This window comes from Nelumbo lutea, chromosome 2, assembly GCF_056320005.1.
Source record: "Nelumbo lutea isolate HS-2025 chromosome 2, American lotus-T2T, whole genome shotgun sequence".
NCBI lineage: Eukaryota > Viridiplantae > Streptophyta > Magnoliopsida > Proteales > Nelumbonaceae > Nelumbo > Nelumbo lutea.
Window position 1 is genome coordinate 18,914,072 of NC_142685.1, and position 27,655 is coordinate 18,941,726.

Consider the following 27,655-nt stretch of genomic DNA (forward strand, 5'->3'; position numbering starts at 1 on the left):
GTTAATGGAATAGCAGACCACAAGATATATTTTATTCAATATAGCTAAAGATGAGTAAATAAGAAATGGTGGATAGGGAGAAGTTTACTTAATTCCTAATTAAAATGCCACAGATCGTGAATTGTATTTCTTCATAAAACTTCTAAACTGAAAATATTGATGTATGGTAAGGAATATGGAACTGCACAATGAATATTACATGGGTATAGGACAGGCACACAGATCAGTCAATGATGATGGTTTTGCCATCTCTATTAGGCACATTACCAGGAAATGGAAATGAGGGTTTTAGTACTGGCAATGATGGTATATGGATTTAGAGAATTTTAAGCTCATTCATATAGAATTATGACCATGTCAACCAACACTAGGACCATGGTACATGTCTGAGGTAATTCATATATGATGAAGCTTTAGCTAGTGGATGAAGAATATGAAGGTACACTATACTGGGGAAAAATGGAATATGGAGATACTCATTGTTGTCAAGGTGTGACAATGACAAATGATAGACATGCTTGATTACATGAGCATTTAGTAAAGGTTGGTCGGTTGGCTACCAGATTTTTTTGATAGCTATCACTAGTATGGATACCAAGTGCCCAAGTGGTAACTAGGTTATACAAGACTTTATGATTTATGGCTGACATTTATTCTTGAAGCACAGTTGAACATATATGTCCACATTTCAAATGCTGAAACTACCTTGAGGTTGCTAATGGGTATAGACACTCAGGATTATGCACCAGTATTTGAGATTATTTGCATGATACATCAACAAGTCTTGATCACAGTGGTGCCACTTCAGGAGATCATCTTTTGGATTAAAATGTTGGCTTCAAGATACTCTAAATTTTTTTCAAGATGAGTCAATATTTGGGCCTTATTTCAATTAGAGGTTCTCTAACAGAGTAAAACTTGAATCTAGTGATTTACTTTTTGTTAGCTAGGGAAAAGAATATGCATTGAGCTGATGATATTATTCTGTTCTATGAGGGGGATGATGTTAGGTGGTTTAGGAACTTGAAGTTGGTGATTCAGCTTTCTGATAAAATGTTAAACTTGAAAGTAAACTTTGATAAAAGCTGTGTGGTGGGGATTAATATGGATGAGAGGGAGGCAACAAAGAGGGCTGAAATTTTGGGATGTGTGGTTTCTCAATGGCCTCTGAATTATCTAGGACTGCCACTAGGGGATAATCTGAGAAATAACTGTTTTTGAAACCCAATGGTGGACTGATTTACCAAGAGGTTAGCTTCATGGAAGAAGAATTGTTTATCCTTGGGTGGTAGAATCACACTGATAAAATCTACTTTGACCAACCTGCTTGTGTATTTTTTATCTAGGACTGCCACTAGGGGATAATCTGAGAAATAACTGTTTTTGAAACCCAATGGTGGACTGATTTACCAAGAGGTTAGCTTCATGGAAGAAGAATTGTTTATCCTTGGGTGGTAGAATCACACTGATAAAATCTACTTTGACCAACCTGCTTGTGTATTTTTTATCTATCTTTAGGGTCCTAGAAAAAGTAGAATATTGGCAAGGTTGATGATAGATTTTTTTTTCGTGGGAACCAGGGAAGAGAAAGAGATCATAGCGTTAGTTAGGAGATGGTCACTAGAACCAAGACTGATGGTGGATTTAGGCATTGGAAACATTCAAAAGAGAAATGAGGCCTTATTGAGGAAATGGTTGTGGAGACTAGCAAGGGATAGGGACAAATTGTGGGCTAAGGTAATTTTGAGTGATCATGTGCAAGCGGCTAATGAATGGAATTTGGGAATCTTGGCAAGGACTACAGGAGCTTCTCCATGGAGATTCATTCATGCCATTCTACCTTCATTCATGCTATTTATCATATATAACCTTTGCTCTTGAATTTATGTGAAATTTTGGGAACATCTTTGGGTGGGGGATGTGCCTTTGAAGGAACAAATCCCTTCATTGTATTCCCTTTATTTGTCCAAGGAGTCTGTATCTACCTTTTTGGTCTCTTCTAAGTCAAGTTATGGGCTTGATACTTTGATTGAGACTTGGCCTTCATAAGGGGTCTTAGGGGCTTGAAGCTGAAAATGTCTCGACTTTGCTCCAAATTTTGAGTTGGGTGGTTTTGGATCCCTCGAGGGAAGATAATAGAATTTGGACTTTGACCTCTTCTAGTGAGTTGTCTTATGCTTCCTTTTTCAAAGCTCTAGTTCTGTCCTCTATTAGTAATGGACAAACCTTTCCAGTTTTGGAAGTTTTGAGTATTCTTTGGCCAATGGTGAGAGTTGCTACTACTTATTAATATCCTACCCCTTTGTTTATGTTATTCGAGATTGGTTCTTCTCTTTGCTTGGTTGCAGATGCCCCACCAAGTATACAGGGTTTGTTTGCTTCTTCCTTTGTTAGGTTGATGGATCCCAGGCAGATAACCCACCATCAGATCACTGGGCCCATACTGTTTAGGAAAGCCAGGCCCACATAGGTCGTGAAGCCCATGCAGCAGCAGTAGCCGCACATGCAAGGCTTTACAAAACCTCCCTTGCGATTTGTTTACAACCGCAGGCCACGTCATAACCACCCGCATGCATAGCTCGTGGTCATGATGAGCTGATAAGTGAGAAAGCCTATATAAGGCCTATGGGTAGAACCGAATTCTCAGAAAAAGCATAACCAACTTATTCCCTTCTCTCTTCCTCTTCTTTCTCTCTCTCCTAATTCTGTTTCTGGAGGAAGGAGCTCCGTCGACTTAGAGTCCATCATAGGAGACCGGATCTGCTCCTTACACCAGGCGTCTCACATGCACATCGTACCATGCATTGGGAACATCTCCCGTACTTATGAATTATTATTCATGGGAGATGTTCCCAACGCACGATGGATGTGCATGTGAGGCGCCCCCGTGTGAGGAGCAGATCCCGTTCCCCATCATAGGTGGTCAAAGAAGAGAGGTAGAGTAATGTGGAGATGTGTACAAGCTTCCATTTGTTGGACAATTTGGGAAGAATGGAACTCACCGATTTTTTCTGAAAAGCAAAGGAGTAAAGAGGTCGTAATTGAAGTAATAACTATAAGAGTGGTGCAGTGGGTAAAATCACTAGAGCTGTTTGAAGATATCACTACAGATATGTTGGTTAGAAATTGGAAGGAAGTGGGCAATTCAGCACCAGTCCAAATGATAACTAGCCCCCTTTGGTCTACACTAGCTTCTGGATTTATGAAATAACTTTGATGGGAATAGTGAATGTAATCTGGGGCCTTCAGTATTTGAGGAACTTTCAGAGATAAGGAAGGTAACGTTATAGCGTTGTATTCTGGTCCTATTGGGGTGGATGATTCTCTTAGAGCTGAGGTTATGGCAAACTATTGAAAGGGTCAAAGAAAGCTAAGGAATTGAATCTACAAATGTTAATTGTTGAAGGAGACTCAAGAGTGGCTATCAAATGGTTGCAAAAGGAGAAGAGCGGACTCTGGAAATATGCTAATGACAAAAGGGAGTTCAAATGGTTAACTTTGGGTGTAGAGAACAGGTAAAGAGAAGTGCCAACTCATTTGCGGATACACTTGCTAAGCATGGGGTGGGAAGGGAGCAAATGTTCTGGGCTGTGTTGTAATTTGCTTCTTGTTTTTCTTGGGGAGCGTTAAGAGAGTTTAGCTCTCCCCCAGTCCCCCCAGATTCCTGTTGTACCTTGCTTTATTTTCTTTATTAATAAAAGGTTCCATTATTGATACAAAAAGAATATACATTGAACTGCCCCATGAAGCTAGAGCAATTGCAATTAAAGAAATCATCTTGTTGTCAGGAGGCTCAAGATTATGAATGTGGAAATCGAAAGTGATTGTAAAGAGTTGATTGATGCCCTTTAGCAAGATGAGATGGATTCAAACTTGGATTCTACTTTTGATGGACACCCTAAAAACCTAGGAAGGCTGTGTGCGCAGGTTTTGTCATGTCATCAAAGAAGGCAATGAATTTGCACACCATTAGCGAACAATAGTTCTTTTATTCAATATAAATGGTTGGGTGCTCCCACTTTATGGTTTTGAGTTAGCCTTAAAAACAATTTGGACAGTTTATGTTTACAAGGTTGAGTAGCTATAGATATTTTATTTTGTGGTTTTTTTTTAATGAAACAACCTATTACTACATAAAGCAAGGTTTTTAAAACCGACCCAGACAACGAACTGGTCAGGGGTCCGGTTCCCGGGTTGAGCGGTCCGACCATTCGAACCGAATGGTTGGTCCATTCTGACAAAAAAATAAAAATTAAAAAATAAAAGACGGCCAAAACTGTTGAACGGTTCGAACAGTTCAACCGCCCAGGTGCTAACCAAATCAACATTTTTTGGCAAAAATCCGGTTTTGGGGAAAAACAGAACAGGTCACCTGACTGGTTCCCGATTTTTCCAGTCCGACCGTCCGGTCCAGTCCAGTTTTGAAAACCATGGCATAAAGTTTTTAGATTCAAACTTGTGCTTTTATCTTTGAACATCACCCTAGAAGAGTGGCATATATCCTTACAGTGCAAGAATTTATACATCTATTGTAGCTAATCAAATTATCATCCCACCAGAGCAGTTAGCTGGAAGTTGGGCCTAAATTATTAGCCATGTTGTCAAGGCCCCAGTATCACCATTACATGAAAATTCAGACATCATTCCTTAGCCATTGTATCTATGTGCGAGATCATTGCAGTTTTTTATTAAACTTGTATCTTTGCAGCTGGCCCCAAATTCTGATGTAGTTTCTAGCTCTTACAAGTCTTACAATTGTATATAAGATTCTTATTTCTGCCAAAATAGTGTGAGAAAAGAATGAATTCACCTAGTATGTATTCCAATACAAGTTTCTAAATCTCATGTGCTGGTATTTTCTTTATCTGTCTCATGCATAATAAATAATATAGCTTCATGTCCCTTGATTAATAATTATTAGAAACTGTGAAAGGTTGTACTTTTCCTTTTCTGTTCTATATTGAGAGTACTGCCTTTGACTTCTTGTTGCTTCTGGTGACTGGATTTTCGATTTTCATCACAGAACCCAGGTTTTGATTTCTCTCAAGCTCAGTTTGGTAGAAGTTTCCTTGATCCACAGACATTCATAAGTGGGACCCACCCAGATTGATGATCCTGGTTATTCTACCACAGATGATATATTAAAATAAAATGAGTAATCAACATCATCACCTCCTTGTATATCCTGATTTTATCAGCTTATCAAGCATTCTGCAAGCGATCTCTGTGAACTATTACATTATATATGATTTTTGCAGCCATGTGCTCTTGATTGAACAACAATGTTCCCTTCCATTGGAAGCTAGTACGTGCTAGTTGCCTTCTAATGTAGCTGGATCGGCATCATGACCATCATCATCATCATCTAAGCCTTATCCAACTATATGGGGTGGGCAACATGAACCCTGTTTCGCCATTCTGTTTTTATGTAGCTAGATGCAGTAGAAAATTACAGTGCAACGTCTAACTTACTGCTATCACTCTTCTGCATTCTAATAAGAAATAATCATCTTATAACTCATATTGATCCAAACGATGTAGGCAGTTTCATCAAGCAAACAGGAACAAAATTTAATTCAAAAAATGCCACAAATAGTGAGCAGTATTTCTTAATAATACCTCTAACTGAAATATTGATGCATTGCAAGCAAAATGGAATTCGGCATTGAAAATTACATGGGTCTAGAAGCAAAGACCAGTCAATTACGATGGTTTTGCAGTTTTTCCATCTCCATTATACACATAAACAGGAAGTGAATGGGGATTTAATAGTGGAAATGATGGTATATGGATTTCAAGAATTAAAGTCATTGAAAATTACATCCTACCCCTTTGTTTCTGTTATTCGGGATTGGTTCTTCTCTTTGCTTAGTTGCAGATGCCCCACCAAGTATACAAGGTTTGTTTGCTTCTTACTTTGTTAGGTGGTCAAAGAAGAGAGGTAGAGTAATGTGGAGATGTGTACAAGCTGCCATTTGTTGGACAATTTGGGAAGAATGGAACTCACCGATTTTTTCTGAAAAGCAAAGGAGTAAAGAGGTCGTAATTGAAGCAATAACTGTAAGAGTGGTGCAGTGGGTAAAATCACTAGAGCTGTTTGAAGATATCACTACAGATATGTTGGTTAGAAATTGGAAGGAAGTGGGCAATTCAGCACCAGTCCAAATGATAACTAGCCCCCTTTGGTCTACACTAGCTTCTGGATTTATGAAATTAAACTTTGATGGGAATAGTGAATGTAATCCGGGGCCTTCGGTATTTGAGGAACTTTCAGAGATAAGGAAGGTAACGTTATAGCGTTGTATTCTGGTCCTATTGGGGTGGATGATTCTCTTAGAGCTGAGGTTATGGCAAACTATTAAAGGGGTCAAAGAAAGCTAAGGAATTGAATCTACAAATGTTAATTGTTGAAGGAGACTCAAGAGTGGCTATCAAATGGTTGCAAAAGGAGAAGAGCGGACTATGGAAATATGCTAATGACAAAAGGGAGTTCAAATGGTTAACTCTGGGTGTAGAGATTCATCTCCAATGGGTAAAGAGAAGTGCCAACTCATTTGCTGATACACTTTTTTTTTTTTATTGATAACAGAAATCTTTATTAATGAATAATACTTGTGAAAATTAATTACAGAAAATGGGGAGGTAAACTATCTCAACTCCCCCACATCAAAATGGCAACAAAATACTAAAAATGTGCCCAAAACAAAGAATCCTTAGCCACCCTTTGCTTAGCTAACCCATCAGCCATTGAGTTAGCACTTCTCTTCACCCAACTGTATTGCACCTCTAAGTCTTTACACAGCCAATTAAATTTTTCTTCTCATTGTTGTAGCTCCACAAGCCACTGATATCTCCTTTCAGCCACCTAATCACCACCTTCGAGTCCCCCTCAATCACTAAGCATCTAATGCTTAATTCTCTTGCTCTTTGGATTCCTTCAAGAACTGTTAGAATTTCGACTCTAAGAGAGTCACCCTCTCCAATTGACCCAGAGAACATGGTAGTAAGATACCCCTCATTCCTGAAAACACCCCCTATCCCAGAAGGCCCTGGATTCCTTAAGCTACATCCATCAAAATTCAGTTTTATGAATCCGGCGGGAGGGGGGTGTCCAAGTGGGACTACAGTTCCTTTTATACATAGAAGAAGTAGCAACCTCTTTCCACTTTCTCAGCATGTCTGCCATAGAGAATTCAGAGAATATCTCCATTGATTTCAGCCAATGAGCAACCCTTGGAAGTATCAAATCTGTTAGGTTTTCTGTGGTTCTTTCCTTATCTGAAAAAATTCATGAATTTCTTTCTTCCCATATTGACCAGCACACTGCAGCCCTAATGCTTCTCCACATAATCTTCCCCCTTCTCTTAGGCCAACTACAGAAAGAAGGAGAGAGCAAGCATTGCACTCACGGGGGGATTCCAAGTATACCCAAAAAGGGAAAACACCCACTCCCAAACAGTCTTAGTAACTGGACAAGTAACCATAATATGATAACCCGTTTCCCCATCAGCTTTGCAAAGAATACACCTATTGGGAAGTAAACAGCAGTTGGGCCTCTTTCTTTGAAGCAAGTCATTGTGTTAACTCTTTCCAGGAAAATTTCCCAACAAAAACTACCAACCCGAGGAAGAATGGGTTTGCTCCAAATCTCTTTAACTGGAAATGATAGCCTAAGCGGAGTAGTAGGTTGGACTAATGTCTCAAAAAACGAAGCACAAGAGAGAGCCGGATGAAGGGGTCCAGATTCTGGTGTCTCCCTTACTAGGTTCAAGAAAACATTTTCAAGGATGGTTAGCAAAGATGACATACACCCCAAATCTGTATCCCTTATTACCATTCTCAACCCCAGATTCCACCCAAACCCAGAAGAAGAATCAGAAGGAACCAAGAAGGAGGAAATGGGTTCATTTTTCAAATCTGACAAAGCAAACAATGATGGAAATTGGTCTTCCAGGGGTAGGTCCCCAACCCAAATTTTCTCCCAGAATTTTATTCGATTGCCAGAGTTCAAATCGTACCTGATCCAAGGGGAGAAAACTGGAAGCAGATCATGAATGGCTTTCCACGGGGATGTGGCAGTAGTCCTTGCCAAAATTCCAAGATCCCAGTCATTCTCATCCAGCCCATGTATGCTAGTCACAATCTTCGTCCACAATTTGTCCCTTTCCAACGAGAATCTCCACAACCATTTCCCCAATAATGCCATGTTCCTTTTCCTTATATTCCCAATCCCAAGCCCCCTTAGCTTCTTGCTCCTATTTACCACTTCCCACCTCATCCTATGGTCTTTCTTCTCCACTCCTGGTTCCCATAAAAAATCCCTCATTAATTTTTCTACCCTGTTGGAGACCTTTGTAGGAATCTTGGAACACTGACATGAAGTAAATAGGAAGGTTGGAAAGGGTAGACCTAATCAAGGTGATTCTCCCCCCAAGAGAAAGATAATTTTTCCTCCAAGAAGAAAGCCTTTTTTCAAATCTCTCTACTACCAGGTCCCAAAAGCTTTCATTCTTGGGGGAGACCCAAATAAGTGATAGGCCACTTCGAGATAGCACACCCTAACACACCTGCACAATCACTTACTTCTCTTTCCTCCAAATTCACTCCCACCACACAACTTTTATCGAAGTTCACTTTAAGATTAGACATCTGCTCAAAGATTTGTATTGTCAGTTTAGGTTTCTGATCCATCTTATATCCCCACCCTTACAAAATAGGATTGTGTCATCTGCAAACTGCAAATGTGTAAGTGGTACTTCCCCCCTTTCGACTCTCCAACCTTTAAGTCTCTAGAATTGGCTCTATGTATTAGTCTCCCCAGGACATCTATAATCAAAGTAAAGAGAAAGGGGGAGAGCGGATCACCTAGTCTTATTCCTCTCATGACCGGAAAGAAATCCACCGCAGCTCCATTAACCAATATCGAGTAATGGCAACTCCTGATACAACCCTAGATCCATCTACACCATCTATCTCCAAAACCAAAACTTTTCATTACCTCCACCAAGGATCAGTCACTCTGATTAGGTCCACCCTAGCTAACTTACCTGTGTATTATTTGTCAGTGTTTAAGATCCCCACCAAGGTCTCCAACTTATTGGAAAAATTAATGAGGAATTTTCTGTGAGAGCCGGGAGAGGAGAAGAGAGATCATAGGGTGAGATGGGAGGTGGTAATTAGATGTAAAAAACTAAGAGGTCTTGGGATTGGAAACATCAAGAAAAGGAATATGGCGTTGTTGGGAAAATGATTGTGGAGGTTCACGGTGGAAAAGGAAAAATTGTGGACAAAGATCGTGGCTAGAATATATGTGCTGGAAGACAACGGTTGGGATTATGGAATTGTGGCAAGGGCTACAACTACTTCTCCGTGGAAATCCATCCATGATCTGCTTCCAGTTTTCTCCCCTTAGATCAGGTACGATGTTAACTCTGGCAATCGAATAAAATTTTGGGAACATCATTTGGGTTGGGGTTTCACCTCTGAAGGACCAGTTTCCTTCCTTGTATGCTCTGTCAGATTTGAAAAATGAACCTATCTCTTCTTTTTTAGTTCCTTCATACTCCACTTCTGGTTTTGGGTGGAACCTCGGCCTGCGAAGGGCAATTAGGGATATAGGCTTGGACAACCTCTTACCTTTATTAGCCATCCTTGAGAATATCTTCCTTGATTCTAATAGGGGAGACACCAGAATTTGGATCCCTTCTACTTCAGGAACCTTCTCTTGTGCTTCATTTTTTGAAACCTTAACTCAGTCATCTGTCCCTTCTGGTGTGTCCTTTCCGATTAAGGAATTTTGGAGCAAGCCCATTCCTCCTCGGGTTGGTCTTTTTTGTTGGGAAATTTTCCTGGAAAGAATAAATACAAATGATCTACTTCAGAAAAAAAGACCCAATTCTTGTTTACTTCCTAATAGATGTTCTCTCTGTAAAGATGACGGGGAATCTGATTACCACCTTTTGGTCTCTTGTAAGGTTACTAAAACTGTTTGGGAGTGGGTACTTTCTCGCTTTGGGTGTACTTGGAACCCTCCTGAGAGTGTCCAAGGTTTGTTCTCCCCTTCGTTTTTCAGATGGCCTAAGAAGCGAGGGAAGATGATGTGGAGGAGTATTAGGGCAGCTGTGTGTTGGTCACTATGGGAGGAAAGAAACTCTCGAATATTTTCAGAAAAGGAAAGATTCCTGGAAGAACTATTAGACCTAATACTTTTAAGGGCTGCCCACTGGCTAAAAACTATGGAACTATTCTCAAACTTTCCTATTGCTGTCCTGTTAAGAAACTGGAAAGAGATAGCAACCTCTACTATGTGTAAGAGGATTCTTAGTCCCTTGTGGTCCCCTCCTCCCTCCGGATTTTTAAAAGTGAATTTTGATGGCAGTAGCATAAGGAATCTAGGGCCCTCTGGGATTGGGAGAGTTTTCAGGAATGAGGAAGGGATTGTTATTTGCTCTGTTCTCTGGCCCTATTGGAGAAGGCAACTCTATTAGGGCTGAGATCCTTGCATCTTTGGAAGGGGTTCAAAGAGCAAAGGAACTAAATATCAGTTGGCTGATTTTGGAAGGTGGTGACTAGCTCGTTGAAGAAAGAGGACAATGGCTTGTGGAGTTACAATAATGAAAAGAAAAATTCTTATGGCTATGTAGAGGCATTGAGATACAATACAGCTGGGTGAAAAGGACTGTTAAATCTTTTGTAGATGGGTTGGCCAAGCAAGGGGTGAATAGGGAGGCTATTTTTTGGGCTAATTTTTAATCTTCTTTCATTGTAATTTTCTGATGGGGAGATAAGACTCTTTATCTCCCCCTTTTTTGTACCTAAAGCTTCATAATTCTTAATAAAGTTTTTGTTATTGATCCAAAAAAAAAAAAGGACCAGTCAACTAGGTCATAAGCCTTCTCTAAGTCCAGTTTGCAAACCACTCCCTTTTTCTTGGATTTCCTAAAATTCTCTAAGCTTTCATTTGCAATCAAAATTTGATTAGTGATCTGCCTTCCCTTCACAAAAGCTCCTTGATTGGGTGTGATAATGGATGGAAGAACTTTCTTAATTCTTAGAGACAAGACTTTTGCAATTATCTTGTACAGACTATTCACCAAACTAATCGATCTGAAATCCCTTGGATGTGATGCTTCTTTCTTCTTAGGGACTATTGCAATGAATGTGGAGTTTAAACCCGGATTAATGATTCCCCACCCATGAAATTCCTCAAAAACCAACACTAGGTCCTTCTTCACAATATCCCAACAATCTTGATAAAATGCCATTGTAAATCCATCTAAGCCTGGAGCTTTCGTTCTATCCATTGAAAATACTGCTTCCTTTATCTCCTCTAAGTCAAAGTTTTTCTCTAACCCCACTCTGGTTTCTAAACTAAGAGTTGGCCATTCCAGCCCCTCCACCCAAATCCTCTCATTTAGAGGCCTTCCAAAAATTGATTTAAAATGGGTTGCAAAAGCCTATGCTATTTCTGCTGGTTGGGAAAGAACAACTCCATCAACTTCTAGCTTAGAAATGATATTCTTCTTTCTTCTAGTGTTTGCCACAGAGTGAAAAAATCTAGTGTTTCTGTCTCCCTCCTTTAACCATTTACATCTAGACTTTTGTCTCCAACTTATCTCTTCCTGCAACAAGAGATCCTCCAACTGCTTTCTAACCCTCCATCTCAGTTCTCTGTCTTCTTCTCCAAAAGAACCCCTTTCCTTCTTCAAGTCCAGTTCTTCAATTTTCTCCATTAAAATCTTCTTTCTTTCCTCCACTCTTCCAAATTTCAGATGGTTCCACTCCTTTATTTGAGATTTTAGGAATTGAATCTTTTTGTGGAATCTCATCCCCTTCCATTCAACTGACGGATTGTGTTGTTCCTACCATTCTTTGATCTTCTCTATGAATCCCGGATGGATCAACCACATATTCTCAAACCTAAAGGGAGCAGGTCCACCTCCTCTTAAGTCCTCCTTACACAACACTATAGGTCAATGGACTGAAGTGAGTCTAGGGAGTGCTCTAGAATTTAGGTTCCCCCAATGCTCCTCCCAATCAGTTGAGAACAAGAATCTATCTAACTTAGAGCAGATTGGGTTAGATTGAAGGTTGGACCAAGTGTAGATATTGCTTTGGATTGGAAATTCCTTAAGCTCAAAAGTATCCACAAATTGATTGAAATTTCTCATGCTAGTTGTCACTCTCTGTCTGGGATTGTTGGTTTCCTCTATGAATCTTACTACATTGAAGTCCCCCCATACACACCAAGGTCCTTCCCATAGGCCCCTAATATCACTCAATTCTTCCCATAACCTCTTCCTCTTCCTATAGTCATTGGGGCCATATACATTTGTTAGTACCCATTCAAAACCATCTTCCACCTGCCTGAATTTCATAGAAATTGAATGATCCCCCATCAATTCTTCCAAACCTACCACCACATCTTCCTTCCATAATGTTATGATCCCACCCGAGGCTCCCCAAGATGGAGTAGCCACCCACTTTATCCCTTTAGAACTCCAGAAACTTCTTGCCCATCTACTATTAAAGTCCATTCTCTTGGACTCCTAGATTAACACCACATCCGGATTGAACTTCCTAATTACTTCTTTGATAGTTGCTCTCTTCCTTGCATTACCCAATCCCCTCAAATTCCAGCTTAGAATTCTCATCTCAACTTTAGAATTTAACCCTAAAAAACCACCAGATATCTATTTGAATCCTTTCCTTCTATCCCCTCTCACCCCAAACTTATTATCCCCCTCGATATCTCTCTTTAATCTCTCCACTTCACTCAATTTTCTTTTCTTAATCTTGCTCTCCTCCTTTCCTCCTTTCTTTTTATTAGGGAAACTTTTAGATCATTTGGATTCTTCAGCTTACACCCCAGCTTTCCAACAAATTCAGCTATCGAATCATCCTTCCTAGTCTCCTTCCCTTTTACATTTCTGTTCTCTCCATAACTAGTCCTCTCCTCCATTCTAACCTCCTCCTCCTCATTGCACACCAGCTCAGACCCATTTGTAACTCTCCTTTGTAGCTCATTTTTCTCGATTTCACCCATTATGCTCTCTGTGATTCCCCATATTCTTTCTTCCCTTAAAGTTCCCTCCATCTTCACCTCTCCCCCCTTCTTTCCTTGAGGACTCAATGTGGCCTCTTCATGGGCTTCTGAGACTGGACTGGGAATGGAATTTGGAACAAGAGAAACAGAAGCCGCATCAATAGGAGAAGCTAAATGAATAGGGTTAGCAGGGTTACCTGGGTTCTGTTGGGCAAAGGGAACTGGGATTGTAGGTGGACAGATGGCTGTCAAGCCCTGTGTGTCAAAATTGGAGTTTTCTGTCTCCTCGTTTTGGAGGGAAATATTCCCCGTCATTTTGTTTTCACAATGACTGCTCCCATTACCCGATTGTTTACCATTCTGTGATGTATTCTTGCTCAGTTCTGGGTTAACGTAAGCTAACACCTCGGTTTTCTGTACAACACCAGCGCTTGAGAGAGGCCTTTCCAGTTCTGGGCACCAGAATTGCCCCCCCCCCACCCCCACCCCCACCCCACCTCACCTCCTTGATTATGAGTTTCTCTGTTTTCAGCCTCTGTGTTGTGCATCTCTGCCTCCTCGTTCCCTTCTTGTTCTCCCACCAAATCTCCATGGAATAGGCAGTCCAAGTTTAGGGACTCCTGTTATGATCCTCTTGAGATCCTTCATCTTCCAAGCTTCCAAAACTTGAAATGTCGTCTGAACTCTCCTCCTCAAAGTCACTGTCTGAACCACAACTTATCCACCCTTGGTCTTCTACATCCCTTTCTTCTTTCTTATCCCTCAAATAGCGGGGATTAGGGCGATCTGCTGTGCTACTTTCCTGTTCCTCAACACCCAGTCGAGGGACCCAACACAGAGATTGAGTTTCTCTCTCTGTTTGGCATTTTTCCTTTTGTTTCAGTTCGGCCGGCGCTGTTTTGGAAGATGATAGATGGGATTTTTCATCTATCATCTCCCTCTTTCTTTCCCGACACACGTGACAACTTAAAGTGTCACGTGGGCCTCTAAGAGTGTTTATCCTATCCGGCTCACCCAATCTTCGAACCGGCTCAGAGTGTGCGCCCTGGTTATTACCATCCGAACCCAAACCCCTTCTTGCCACATCAGCACAGGACTGTCGACCATAGCCAAAAGTCTTTAGTTCAAAAGAAAATTGAATTAATTGCTTTAAATGGAGTGCTTTGGGACTGGTTAACCTCTTGCGGCTGTTCCCCTTCTGTTTTCATTGTACCAGTCTTCTTCTTCAGCCCCTGAAAGCCATGTGTACTTCAACCGGCCACCTCAGCATCTCCCTTTTCAGCTGTTCGTCTTCCCCAAAGCGATGCCTCAGCTTCTGAGGCAATCCAAACTTTGTACCAGGCACCATCCGAGCATATCTCAATCGAACGGGGCACTTGTTCTGGTTCCAGTCCTGCAACTCTAAGTTCCACTGCTTGCAAGCTCCTCTGGTTTATCTCCAACACCACTCCACCCAAGGTTTTTGCTATTTTTTCCAAAGTTGTTTCGTTCCAGAGGTGAAAAGGAAGTCCTAGCAACTTAATCCGAAATCTACCTTCTTCTGGTTCGATTTCATTACAGATTGGGACCCATTTTTGTATCTGTACCAATCCGCCATCGATCTGTATCATGTTGAAGCTCCACTTCTGAACATCAACTTCCAGGATAGCTTTCTTCTTAGAGAAAGGCAATAGTATAGCATCACCTTCCAGCTTTAATTTTTGTGCCACTGCATCTAGGATTTTTGTCCAGTTCTTTACTTCCCTTTCAGCCATTAGAACCATTCTATGCTCCCAATTTTTCCTCCCTTCTTCAACTGTTAATCTCCGACGTACGGTTGAGCTTGCTACCGTTATTTCTTGACAGACAGGGGTCTGGTCCAGGTTGGTATTAGGTAACCACTAGGAGGAGGAGTTACTTCCCTTCGGTGATTCTTCTGCTGCCTCACTCTCAACTTTCAAGAGGAAAGATTGCTAAGCATGGGGTGGGAAGGGAGCAAATGTTCTAGGCTGTGTTGTAATTTGCTTCTTGTTTTTCTTGGGGAGCGTTAAGAGAGTTTAGCTCTCCCTCAGTCCCCCTAACTTCCTGTTGTACCTTGCTTTATTTTCTTTATCAATAAAAGGTTCCATCATTGATACAAAAAGAATATACATTGAACTGCCCCCATGAAGCTAGCAATGTTTTAAAACGCGGAGGTGTGATGCGAGGCGTTCCACTACCTAGAGGCAAGGCATAGTTCAGAACGCAAGAGGCGTAAGCCTCTTGAACACAAGGAGGTGTAAGCCTCCTTAAGAGGAGGGGGGTTAGGAGGAGGAAGGGGGCAAACCACTTTTTTTCCCCTTATATTTTCTTCCCTTCCCTTTCCTTTTCTTTCTTTTACTTTTCTCTTTTTTTCTTCTCTTTCTTTCTTTTTCTTTCCCTTCCCTTTCTTTTACTTTCCTTTCTTTTTTTTTTTCCTGTCTTTTTATATAAGATGTGCATGATGCACATGAGGCGTACGCCTTATGACAAAATCGCATGAGGCGTATGCCTCTTGCACTTGATGCATATGCCTTAGATGTGTCAGCGCCTCTGGCATATGCCTCAGGGCGTTTTGGGAGCGCCTCCAGGCGTACGCCTCCCACACCTTTTAAAACACTGGAAGCTAGAGCAATTGCAATTAAAGAAGTCGTCTTGTTGTTAGGAAGCTCAAGATTATGAATGTGGAAATTGAAAGTGGTTGTAAAGAGTTGATTGCTGCCCTTTTGCAGGATGAGATGGATTCAAACTTGGGTTCTACTTTTGATGGACACCCTAAAAACCTTGGAAGGCTGTGTGTGCAGGTTTTGTCATGTCATGAAAGAAGGCAATGAATTTGCACACCATTAGCGAACAATGGTTCTTTTATTCAATATAAATGGCTGGGTGCTCCCACTTTATGGTTTTGAGATAGCCTTAAAAAAGATTTGGACAATTTATGTTTGCAAGGTTGAGTAGCTATAGGTATTTTTTTGTGGTGTAGTTTTTTTTTTGTTTGGATTTTCTAGTTGTGTGTGTGTGTTTTTTTTTTTTTTTTTTGGTTTTGAATGAAAAAGCCTATTACTACATAAAGTTTTTAGATTCAAACTTGTGGTTTTATCACTAAGCAAAGTATAGTGGTTGATCTCTGAACATCACCCTAGAAGAGTGGCATATATCCTTACAGTGCAAGAATTTATACATCTATTGTAGCTAATCTAATTATCATCCCACCAGAGCAGCTAGCTGGAAGTTGGGCCTAAATTCTTAGCCATGTTGTCAAGGCCCCAGTATCACCATTACAGGAGAATTCAGACATCATTCCTTAGCCATTGTGTTTGTGTGAGATCATTGCGGTTTTTTATTAAGCTTGTATATTTTTTTTTGATAAATTAAGCTTGTATATTTGCATCTGCCCCCAAATTCTGATGTAGTTTCTAGCTCTTACAAGTCTTACAATAGTCAATAGTATATAAGATTCTTATTTCTACTAAAACAGTGCAAGAAAAGAATGAACTCACCTAGTATGTATTCCAATATAAGTTTCTAAACCTCATGTTCTAGTATTTTCTTTATCTGTCTCATGCATAATAAGTAATACAGTTTCATGTCCCTTGATTAATAATTATTAGAACCCAGGTTTTGATTTCTCTCAAACTCAATTTAGTGAAAGTTGCCCTGATCCACCAACATTCATATTGTTAGATAATGTATGCCCTTAGCTCCAATCAGAATTATGTATATTATGACATTTAATGTAAATGAATAAAGTTCATATTTGATTCATGTTATTATGGTGTGTTTCTGTGTAATACCCTTTAATTGGACACTTATGAGACTCGTGTTAGTTTAGAATCTTCACAGCCATTGGATAGATTTGGGGAGATTTATCTTGCCAAGGATGACACTGATGTGCCGCCAAGTTGGTTGGGGTGGCTTGTCTCAGCTGCCGAAGTGAGACTTGAGGTACAAGCAGTGTGGGTTTTCTTGAAACCTTGAATCGGACCAAAATTCCAGTATTGCCATAGACCTTGGAGATAGATGGGCAAAACTGGAATGCTACACCTAACCCCTAGACTCGATTATGATACTACATTAGGTGTCGGATTAGGCTGTTTTTTATATGCCAATCAGTGAGATCCTTAGAGGGGGTTAAAACCTGTGTATGTTGGGCAGTTCGAGAATTCATTTGAGTGGGTGATCATAGTGACAGGATCAACCCCTTTGTCGGACAAAGTGAATGATCGGGGATGCACTCTCTTTGATGGAAACTAAAACTGCTAGTAGTCGATTTCAACCGCTGAAATTTGTTTTGCAAAATATATTTATATAAAGATATACATATATTATGGTTTCAAAATATTTGCAAAAGGTTTTAATTCCCAGTATCCATGTGAGTAGAGTCCAGCACCGTACCTTGCAGCCGATGGAGTGTTTGATTATTATGGGCTGAGAGGTTAAGTGTAAGACCATTGAGGGTAATACTTGATGGGCTAATTTTGCATCTGTCCACAGTCCTTGGGTTTTCATAAGGTGGTTGGACCAAAAAACCATTTAGTGTAAATGTTGGGCCCATTAAAAGCCCATGGTGATGGACTCAGGGGTTCACTGTCTCCTACAGTGAATTTGGCTAGGGCTTATAATAGAGGTTGGGCCGAACCTATGTGGCTGATGTATAGATCAATGTTTGGGTCCCACGCCATACAAGGATAGCCAACTGGGCAGCAGATTAAGAGGTTAAGTGAGCACATAGACTTAATGGGCCTAAAGTCCAATTCGAATTAGCTTAATAAGATTAATTAAATGGGGGCGGTTCTAGGATTTGGATCAACAGATAGGATAAAGGATTATCTCTATCCATTCAAAGAGTTCAGATCCAAATAAAGATTTGGATCACGAAACTCCTAATTAGATTAGGAAGGTTGATCTTTATCTATAGATAAGTTAAGGGATTATCCTTATCTTTTAAAGAGAGTCCGGATCCAAACATAAGATTTGGATTAGGAAACTCCTAATGGGATTAGGAGAACCTCTCTTTAAGGCTATAAATAGGAGAGCAGGGTGGATCTCCAAATACATCTCACAGTTTGCTGAATTACAGAAAGAGACAACACAATTTGACTGCACTTGTGTTCTGCTCTTGTTCTTTCCTGCTCTTTTCGCCCTAACCAGTTCGATCTCCACCAATGGGAGTAATCAAGAATGGTTATTGATATTGCCTTTTGCTAGAAGAGGCAATCTGAAGTCGTGCTCAGCAGTCCTCCATCATATTCTTGTTGAAGAATTCGGTTCTTGCTAAAGAACCGCCCTACTGATTCTGCTTCACCTCGCACCGTGTCATTTTCGGTGGAAGCAGTTTTTGGTCTTCTCCTTGGGCGTGAACACCTTCATTGGGGGTTTACCATTACTCCGTATCAGGTATCTCCCTCTACCCCCTTTTTGGTTTCAGATCTGGTCTAGTTTGGTTTCAAGATTGATCATTGAAAATGCAGGTTTCTAAAATAGGGAATGTGATTCCCACATGGGAGAGAAATTTTTGAAATTTCACCCAACCTTCCTACAGGGTTCGGCCATCCATATGATAGATCTCTCATCCCTTCACATATGTGGGATCCACCCAGATTGATGATCCTAGTTATTCTACCACAAATGATATATTAAAATAAAAAAGAGTAATTAACATCATTACCTCCTTGTATATCCTGATTTGATCAACTTATCAAGCATTCTGCAACCGTTATCTGTGAACTATTACATTATATATGATTTTGCAACCATGTGCTCTTGATTGAACAACAATGTTCCCTTCCATTGGAAGCTAGTACGTGCTAGTTGCCTTCTAATGTAGCTGGATCGTCATCATGACCATCATCATCATCATCGTCTAAGCCTTATCCAACTATATGGGGTGGGCTACATGAACCCTGTTTCGCCATTCTGTCTTTACATAGCTAGATGCAGTAGAAAATTACAGTGCAACATCTAACTTACTGCTATCACTCATCTGCATTCTAATCAGAAATAACCATCTTATAACTCATATTGATCGAAACGATGTAGGCAGCTTCATCAAGCAAACATGAACAAAATTTAATTCAAAAAATGCCACAAATAGTGAGAAGTTTTGATAAGACCAAGAGTTGTGGCAAACCAAGGCTTGTGCACAAGAATAGCCAGCCTGCATACCAAGTTTACAAGAAAAGGGAGAAGCGACGTCAGCAAGAATGTAGTCCAAGTGGCTGATTGTTAGAACAGAATAACAGTCCTACAACATGCTGTAACCATCTTGTAACAGACTACAACTATAAACAACTTACCTCTCTATAAAAACCCGAAGAAGAAATAAAGAGGAGGAATTCCATTCGAACAAATCTCTCTCTCTCTCTCTCTCTCTGAATCCCCTTTTCTCCCCCTCTCTTTGTTTCCCTTCAGTTTGCTCTTCCCTCACGAGCTTGGTTCACTCTACGAACCCTAAGTTAGGCAACACCTAACAGATTGGTATCAGAGCATGATCAATATGCGATCTACAGCCATGGAGGCCCGAGTTGATCAGGTGGAAGTCGATCTCCACCGAGTTTCAGGCGAGATGCGAGGTATCAAGGATACTTTAACAGAAATCTTGCAAAGGTTGAAGCAGAGCCCGCCGGCTGAAGACAGGGAAATCGACCAAGATCGAGTTAGCCAACGAAACATCCGGACCAGACAGGGTGGCATTGGCAGCAATGCATCTGGACAGAGATGCCATCCTCTGGTATCAATGGTACCGTCAAGGGCATCCCTGTATTTCATGGATCGACTTCACGGATGCTCTGTGCGTCCAATTCGGGGCTTCTGGTTATGAAGATTTTGACAAGAGTCTTTCGAAGATAAAACAAGTAGGAAGTGTTTGTGACTAGCAGTTGGAGTTTGAACGTCTATTGTTAATAGTCCAAGGGTGGCCGGAGAAGGCCTTGGTCGGAGCTTTTGTGGGAGGACTCAAGGAAGAAATCCGGTTGGAGGTCAAGGCGATGCACCCAGCAACGGTAATGGCCGTGACAGCCCTAGCCCGCACCCAAGAAGAAAAGATAGCTCGAGCCCGACGTCTAAACATGCCCTGGCAGCAAACGAACAAATCATTTACTGCACCAAAACCGGAAGGGACGGGGTCCAGTAAAGACGACAACATATTAGGCAAACCACTAGGTAACTTAGGCCCGAGTCCCGTTATTCCATTCAAGAAATTAACGTGGGCAGAAATGCAAAATCGCCGAGACAAAGGTCTCTGCTAGAACTGCGAAGAAAAGTTTGTCCGCGGTCATAGATGCAAAACTCAGCAAGCCTTCCTGTTACAGATTGAGGAGGAAGAGGAAGATCAGCAACCGGAAGAAGGATCATCAACTGAAGAATACTGGGTTGAGACCATACAACCAGAAATATCGCTACAGGCCTTAGCAGGGTTCTCATCACCCCAAACCATGAGGGTGACGGGTTTAGTTCGGGGTCGCCAGGTGTCTATCCTAATTGACAGTGGTAGCACTCTAAACTTTGTAACCACTGTGCTAGTCAGACGATTAGGATTGCCAGTTCAGCCCGCAGCCTCATTTAAGGTCCATGTGGCAAATGGGACCTCACTCCAATGCGATGGAATTTGCACAGACATTGTGTTACGCGTCCAAGATCAACAATTTTGGGTTGATCTGTATCCACTGGAGTTAAGTGGGGCAGACATTGTATTGGGAATTCAATAGTTGTAGCAACTTGGGCCTGTTCTATGCGACTGGGCCCGTTTGTCTATGGATTTCATGATAGAAGGGACAAGAGTACATTTGCAAGGCCACTCAGCTAGCCGAGCTAGCCCAATAAGCTTGGCATCCATGTTGAAAGAAGCATGAGACCCGAATCAGCTCATCATCTGGGGATCAAATCATACAGGCCCAATGCTATCTCGGGCCCAGGATACAGCAATTCAAGCTGAATACAAACAGCAGCTCCGCAACATCCTCCAGCAATATGCTGCAGTTTCAAGGAGCCAACGGACCTACCTCTAACTAGGAATCATGACCACAGAATCCCACTATTGCCGGATGTGCCTCCTACCAATGTAAGGCCCTACTGTTACCCTTATTTTGAAAAACAATAAATTGAAAGGCAGATTCAAGAACTGTTGGATAAAAATTTTATTCAACCCAGCCACAGTCCATTTTCTTCACCCGTTTTTCTTGTCAAAAAGAAAGACAGGACATGGCAATTTTGTGTGGATTATAGGGCACTTAATAATATTACAGTTAAGGACTGCTTTCCAATTCCAATAATAAATGAGCTACTGGATGAACTCAAGACTGCAAGAATTTTTTCAAAGTTTGATTTATGGGCTGGATACCATCAGATTAGAGTCCATGAAAGTGACATTCCAAAAACGGCCTTCCGAACTCATGATGGCCACTATGAGTTCCGGGTTATGCCATTTGGTCTCACAAATGCCCCGGCTACCTTCCAAGCCTTAATGAACGACTTGTTCAGGCCACATTTATGTCGTTTCATATTAGTCTTTTTTTATGACATTTTGGTGTACAGCCCCAGATGGGCCCAACATTTAGTGGATTTGCATATTACCCTAGACATTCTGTTACAAAATCAACTGTAGGCCAAAGAATTGAAGTGCGCCTTTGGGCAGGGCTGTGTACACTATTTGGGCCATGTGGTGGAAGACGGAAGGGTCTCAGCAGATCCAGACAAGATAGCTGCCGTCCAACAGTGGCCAACGCCACGTGACACCAAGGAACTCCGGGCATTCCTAGGACTCACAGGGTACTACCGACGCTTCATTAAAAGCTATGGGATAATTGCAGCACCACTGACAGCCCTTCTAAAGAAGGACTCCTTCAGCTGGGACAACAAAGCCCAAGTAGCATTTGAAGCCTTAAGAGCAGCGGTGGTTGAGTGCGATGCATCAGGACTGGGCGTGGGAGCAGTGCTGATGCAAGATGGTCAGCCCCTTGCCTTCTTCAGTAAGGTGTCATCCACCACACAAAACCACTCTTCAGTCTACAACCGGGAATTGATGGCAGTTGTATTAGCAGTTCAGCATTGGCGCTCCTACCTGCTAGGCCGTAAGTTTGTAATTAAGACTGATCACCAAAGTCTGAAATTCCTATTGGAACAATGGATCCTTTCTCCAGATCAGCAGCGGTGGGTCTCAAAGTTAATGGTCTTTGATTACACTATTGAATACAAACTGGGAGCAACAAATAGGGTTGCGGATGCACTGTCACGTCAACCCAAACATGGAGTGGAGAGCATACTCCAATTGCAGGTGTTCCAACAACCCATGACAGCACTACAGAACCAATTAAGGGAGGCAGCCGACAGTGATAAGGAACTCCAAGCAATAAAGACACAGTTGTTGCAGCAAACAGGGGACAAACCGAGGTATTCTATCCAAGGGTCAGTTTGTACTATAAAGGTAGAATGGTGTTACCAGCGGACTTGGCACTTTTGGACCAACTCATAAATTACTTCCATGCGACACCGATGGGTGGGCACTCAGGAGTCCTATGCACATATAAGAGAGTGTCATCCCAATTTTATTGGAAGGGTATGTTCTAAAATCCATAAGGAAATACATATCTACATGCCAGGTATGTCAACAATGCAAGTATGAGGCCCAATCCCCAGCTGGCCTGCTAAAACCATTACCCATACCGAACCAAGTTTGGGAAGATATCTCTATGGATTTCATAACAGGCCTACCGACCTCTGCCAGTAAATCAGTCAAATTAGTGGTGGTTGATCGCCTTACAAAATACAGCCACTTCTTAGCACTGTCACATCCATTTACTGTTAGTTACAGTAGCTAACACTTTTTGTGCGGGAAATAGCTCAGCTCCATGGGTTCCCAAAGTCTATTGTTTCTAACAGAGATCCAGTCTTCATCAGCCTCTTTTGGAAAGAACTTTTTCGCCTCCAAGGTGTACAGCTCAGCAAATCTATAAGCTACTATCCACAGTCACATGGGCAAACGGAGGTGGTCAATCGTTGCTTAGAAACATATCACCGGAACAAAGCCGAGACAATGGTTCAGCTGGCTGCATTGGGCTGAATGGTGGTACAACACTACCTATCAAATATCGGCTGGGATGACCCCTTTTAGGGCATTATATGGCCGTGATCCACCCACATTGATGATAGGCCCCAATTAATCTTAACGTATGCCAAGAAGAGGAAAGGTCAACAATCAGCTAAGGTGGGGGGGGGGGGGGGGGAATAATTGAACAATTAATCACATGAGGGCAATTATAGCTGGAGGGAATATGGAGAGTCTTGGGACATTTATAGCTATGCCAGTTATTAAAAAGGAAGAATTTTTGGGCATTTATAACTAGGCCAGCTGGGCATTTATAGAGGGAGTCAGCTATGCTATCAGAAGAGTATACAAAGGGGCTTTGGGGGATAGGGGGTGGTATGTTTTTCTTTGAGTAAAGAATATTGTGAGTGTTTGGGAGAGACGACGGTCTCTCGAAGAACCGACCAACTGTTAATGTTTTCTACTGAATGAATACTAGTCTCTTTTGTTGATGTTCGAGTGTGTGAACGCTATTGTAAGTCTGTGAACTGCGTGTCAAATTTCTGGGTCATATCAGTGGTATCAGAGCCCGTCTTTCTTCGGCCATGGTGACAGTTAAGGAAGTGGCATCGCAGGTGGAGGGTTTCGAAGAACGCTTGACTTCTCTGCATTCTGAATTTCGTGTGGAGATGGATGGCTTACACAATGAGATTCAGCGACTCGATCCAGAAAAGGTAGCAGCTGGTCTTTCGAAGATCTCGTCTCTGGAAAGCTCGGTACAATCTCTAGAAGGAGGTGTTCAAGATCTGATGAGACGATTTGATTTGTTGCTTCAGCAACAGGCCTTTTCGGCTCCTTTGTCTACAACTGGCATTGTTCCTCCTTTAGTTGCATCGAGTCGTGCGGCTGACATAGGGAAGAGTGCAGCTTTCCTGACGTCTTCTTCAATATCAGTCCCGGAACATACTTCTGATTCACTTCCTCGGAAGTTGGAGTTACCTATCTTTGATGGGGAAAATCCAGACGGCTGGCTTTTTCACGCGGAGCTCTATTTTGAGATTAATGTTTTGTTTCTGGCGGAGCGTCTGCGAGCTGCAGTTGTCTGTTTAAAGGGCGATGCATTGGCGTGGTATTACTGGGAAGATGGTCGGCGACCTTTTCGTGGTTGGACAGAATTCAAAGAGCTCCTCCTTGAACGTTTTCGATCGACTCAGGAGGGTAATTTACAGGAGCAGCTCTTCTCGTTACATCAGTCTTCTTAATATCGTTGCCAATTCGAGGTGCTCTCTGCTCCCCTACGAGACCTGCCGGTAATCAGTCCGAATAAGAGCAAGTGTTTTGGGCTGATAGAAAACTCCAGTTATTGGGATGAATCAGAGTCCCGATGTAGGGATTATAATGGGCACTTGGCAGCACTGACATCAGCCAAGGAACTAAGTTTTGCTGGAAAACTCTGCACTAATACAGCAAGAGGTTGCTGGGTTGGAGGAAGAGGCTTCAATTCTACAGGTGGTTTTAGTTGGAAGTGGTCTGACAATGCAACACATTGGAATGAGTCCATCTCCCCTGGGGCACCATTTCACTCCAATGGCTCCAATTCATCATGCAAAGGCATTAATCTAATCAATACCTATACATCGGTGACTAATGGCCAGCCAACCTTTGTGGGTGAGAGATGCAACAACTCTCATGAGTTCATCTGTATGCTTGATATAGAGAACAAATGCTACCACCTGCGCCGCCACAGGGAGTATCTTATCATCCTTGCAACTGTTAGTAGGATGATCCTTTGCACAACTTTGGCTGTTGTAATTTGGTTGCTTGCATACAGGAGGAGCAAGAGGCGCAGAAGGTCTCGCAAAGCATCTAATCCATCAACATCTGCATCAGTTACCCCATCATGGAAAGTCTTCAGCAATGAGGAACTGAGGCCAATTACAAAGAATTTCAGTGAAGGTAACCGTCTTGTTGGAAATTCCATGACTGGTGGCACATATAGTGGGCTTTTACCTGATGGAACAAGGGAAGCAGTCAAGAGATTGAAAAGGTCTAGCTTTCAAAGAAAGAAGGAATTTTATTCAAAGACTGGAAGAGTTGCAAAGCTCCATTATCCTGCTACCGCGCGGTGTGTGTCCATCCACTATGCCTGGAGTTACTGGTTGGAAGTGCTTATTCATTGGCAGGACCTGCCTGGTTTTGAAGATTCTTGGGAGCCTTTTGACTTACTTCAAGACCAGTTTCCTCATTTTAACTTTCAGGACAAAGTTAGACTTTGGGCAGCGGGTAATGATCGGCCCCAATTAACCTTACGTATGCCAGGAAGAGAGGTCAACAATCAGCTGGGGCAATTATAGCTGGAGGGAATAGGGAGAGTCTTGGGGCATTTGTAGCTATGTCAGTTATGAAAAAAGAAGAGTTTTGGGGCATTTATAACTAGGCCAGCTGGGCATTTATAGAGGGAGTCAGTTATGCTATCAGAAGAGTATAAGAAGGGGCTTTGGGGGATAGGGGGTGGTATGTTTTTCTTTGAGTAAAGAATATTGTTAGTGTTTGGGAGAGCCGGCGGTCTCTCGAAGAACCGACCAACTGTTAATGTTTTCTGCTGAATGAATACTAGTCTCTTTTGTTGATGTTCGAGTGTGTGAACGCTGCTGTAAGTCTGTGAACTGCGTGTCAAATTTCTGGGTCATATCAACTGATTCCCTATGAAAGGGGCTCCACAGCAGTAGCTTCACTAGAAGAACACCTGCTAAATCGAGACAACATTCTACAGGAACTTAAACAGAACCTACTCCGGGCCCAACAATGGATGAAACAATCATAAAATAAACACAATAGGGAAGCACACTATCAAGTTGGTGATATGGTTTACTTGAAATTGCTTCCCTACAAGTTGCTTTCTGTACAAAAACAGAGATGGAACAAGCTGGCACCTCGCTACTTTGGACCCTTCAAGATCTTGGAGAAAATTGGACCTCTTGCATACAGATTGGATCTCCCACTAGATTCATGAGTGCACCCAGTCTTCCATGTCTCAGTTCTCAAAAAATGCTTGAAACCAGAGGCTATAACTCAACCACATCTTCCAAAATTCTCAAGTGATATGAACCTAGAAACAGAGCCGGTGCGTATCACTAATTTCAGATGGGTCCAGAAAGGCTCCCACATTGTTCCAGAAGCCTTAGTTGTGTGGTCACAGCTACCAGAAGAGGATGCAACATGGGAACCCTATCTACAACTGCAACACCAGTTCCCCCATATTGACCTTGAGGGCAAGGTCCAGCTTAGCTTAACCGGGGGGGAGGGGGGGGGGGGTATTGATAAGACCAAGAGCTGCGGCAAACCAAGGCCTGTGCACGGGAATAGCCAGCCTGCATACCAAGTTTACAAGAAAAGGGAGAAGCCACGTCAGCAAGAATGTAGTCCAAGTGGCTGACTGTTAGAACAGAATAATAGTCCTACAACAAGCTGTAACCATCTTGTAACAGACTGCAACTGTAACAACTTACCTGTCTATAAAAACCCGAAAAAGAAATAAAGAGGAGGAATTCCATTCAAACAAATCTCTCTCTCTCTCTCTCTCTCTCTCTCTCTCTCTCTCTCTCTCTCTCTCTCTCTCTCTCTCTCTCTCTCTCTCTCTCTCCCTCTGAATCCCCTTTTCTCCCCCTCTCTGTTTCCCTTCAGTTTCCTCTTCCCCCACTAGCTTGGTTCACTCTATGAACCCTGAGTTACGCGGCACCTAACAGTATTTCTTCATAATACCTCTAACTGAAATATTGATGCATTGCAAGAAAAATGGAATTCCACATTGAAAATTACATGGGTCTAGAAGCAAAAGACCAGTCGATTATGATGGTTTTGCAGTTTTGCCATCTCCATTATACACAACCAGGAAGTGAAAATGGGGATTTAATAGTGGCAATGATGGTATATGGATTTCAAGAATTGAAGTCATTAATAACCATGCCAGAAAACACTAAGACCATGGTACATGTCCAAGCCTCTGAGGTAATTCATATCTAATGAAGTATTAGCTGGTGGATGAAGAATATGAAGATACACTATGTTGGGTGAAAAAAGAATATGGAGATACTCATTGTTGTCAGAGTGTGACAATGAAAAATGGTCGGCATGCTTATTCTTAAAGCATGGTTGTACATATATATTCCAAATTTCCAATGCTAAACTATCTTGGGGTTGCTAATGGGTATAGACACTCAGAATAATGCACCAAGTATTTGAGATTATTTGCATGATGCAACCACAACAACGCCACTTCAGAGAAGACCAGCTTTCAGCATTCTTTCAATTGGATCAAAATGCTGGCTTCAAGACACTCTAACGTTTGTCAAGATTAATCAATTTTTTGGTCTGTTCTCTAACAGGGTAGAACTTGAATCTAGTAATTTACTTTTTGTTGATTAGCACAAGTTCAATTTGCCTAAGGAAAAAGAATATGCATTGACTGCCCCCATGAAGCTGAAGCAATTGTGATTAAGGCACTTTGTTGTACAGGAGGCTCAAGATTATGAATGTGGAAATGGAAGGTGATTGTAAGGAGCTGATTGAAATGCTAGATTTTAGCATTTTTT

General features: G+C 41.7%; 1 protein-coding gene and 1 long non-coding RNA gene across 2 annotated transcripts; one reads left to right on the forward strand and one right to left on the reverse strand.

Moving 5' to 3' along the window:
* Window positions 1-18,908: 18,908 nt before the first annotated feature.
* LOC148868970 (uncharacterized) lies at window positions 18,909-20,142 on the reverse strand. Its single transcript, XR_016107598.1, has 2 exons — window positions 19,339-20,142; window positions 18,909-19,199 (listed from the first exon to the last, which is right to left on the reverse strand). It is a non-coding gene; the product is annotated as an uncharacterized LOC148868970 (long non-coding RNA).
* LOC148868971 (uncharacterized) lies at window positions 19,380-26,356 on the forward strand. The gene is made up of 2 exons (XM_088971705.1): window positions 19,380-21,101; window positions 21,675-26,356. Exon 2 carries the CDS (start codon window positions 23,669-23,671, stop codon window positions 24,323-24,325), a length of 657 nt encoding a protein of 218 aa, XP_088827831.1. The 5' UTR covers window positions 19,380-21,101; window positions 21,675-23,668; the 3' UTR covers window positions 24,326-26,356.
* Window positions 26,357-27,655: the final 1,299 nt, after the last annotated feature.

Excerpts from the sequence above, each read along its gene's own strand:
- LOC148868971 (XM_088971705.1), top strand. The coding sequence starts at position 23,669 with ATGGTGACAGTTAAGGAAGTGGCATCGCAGGTGGAGGGTTTCGAAGAA.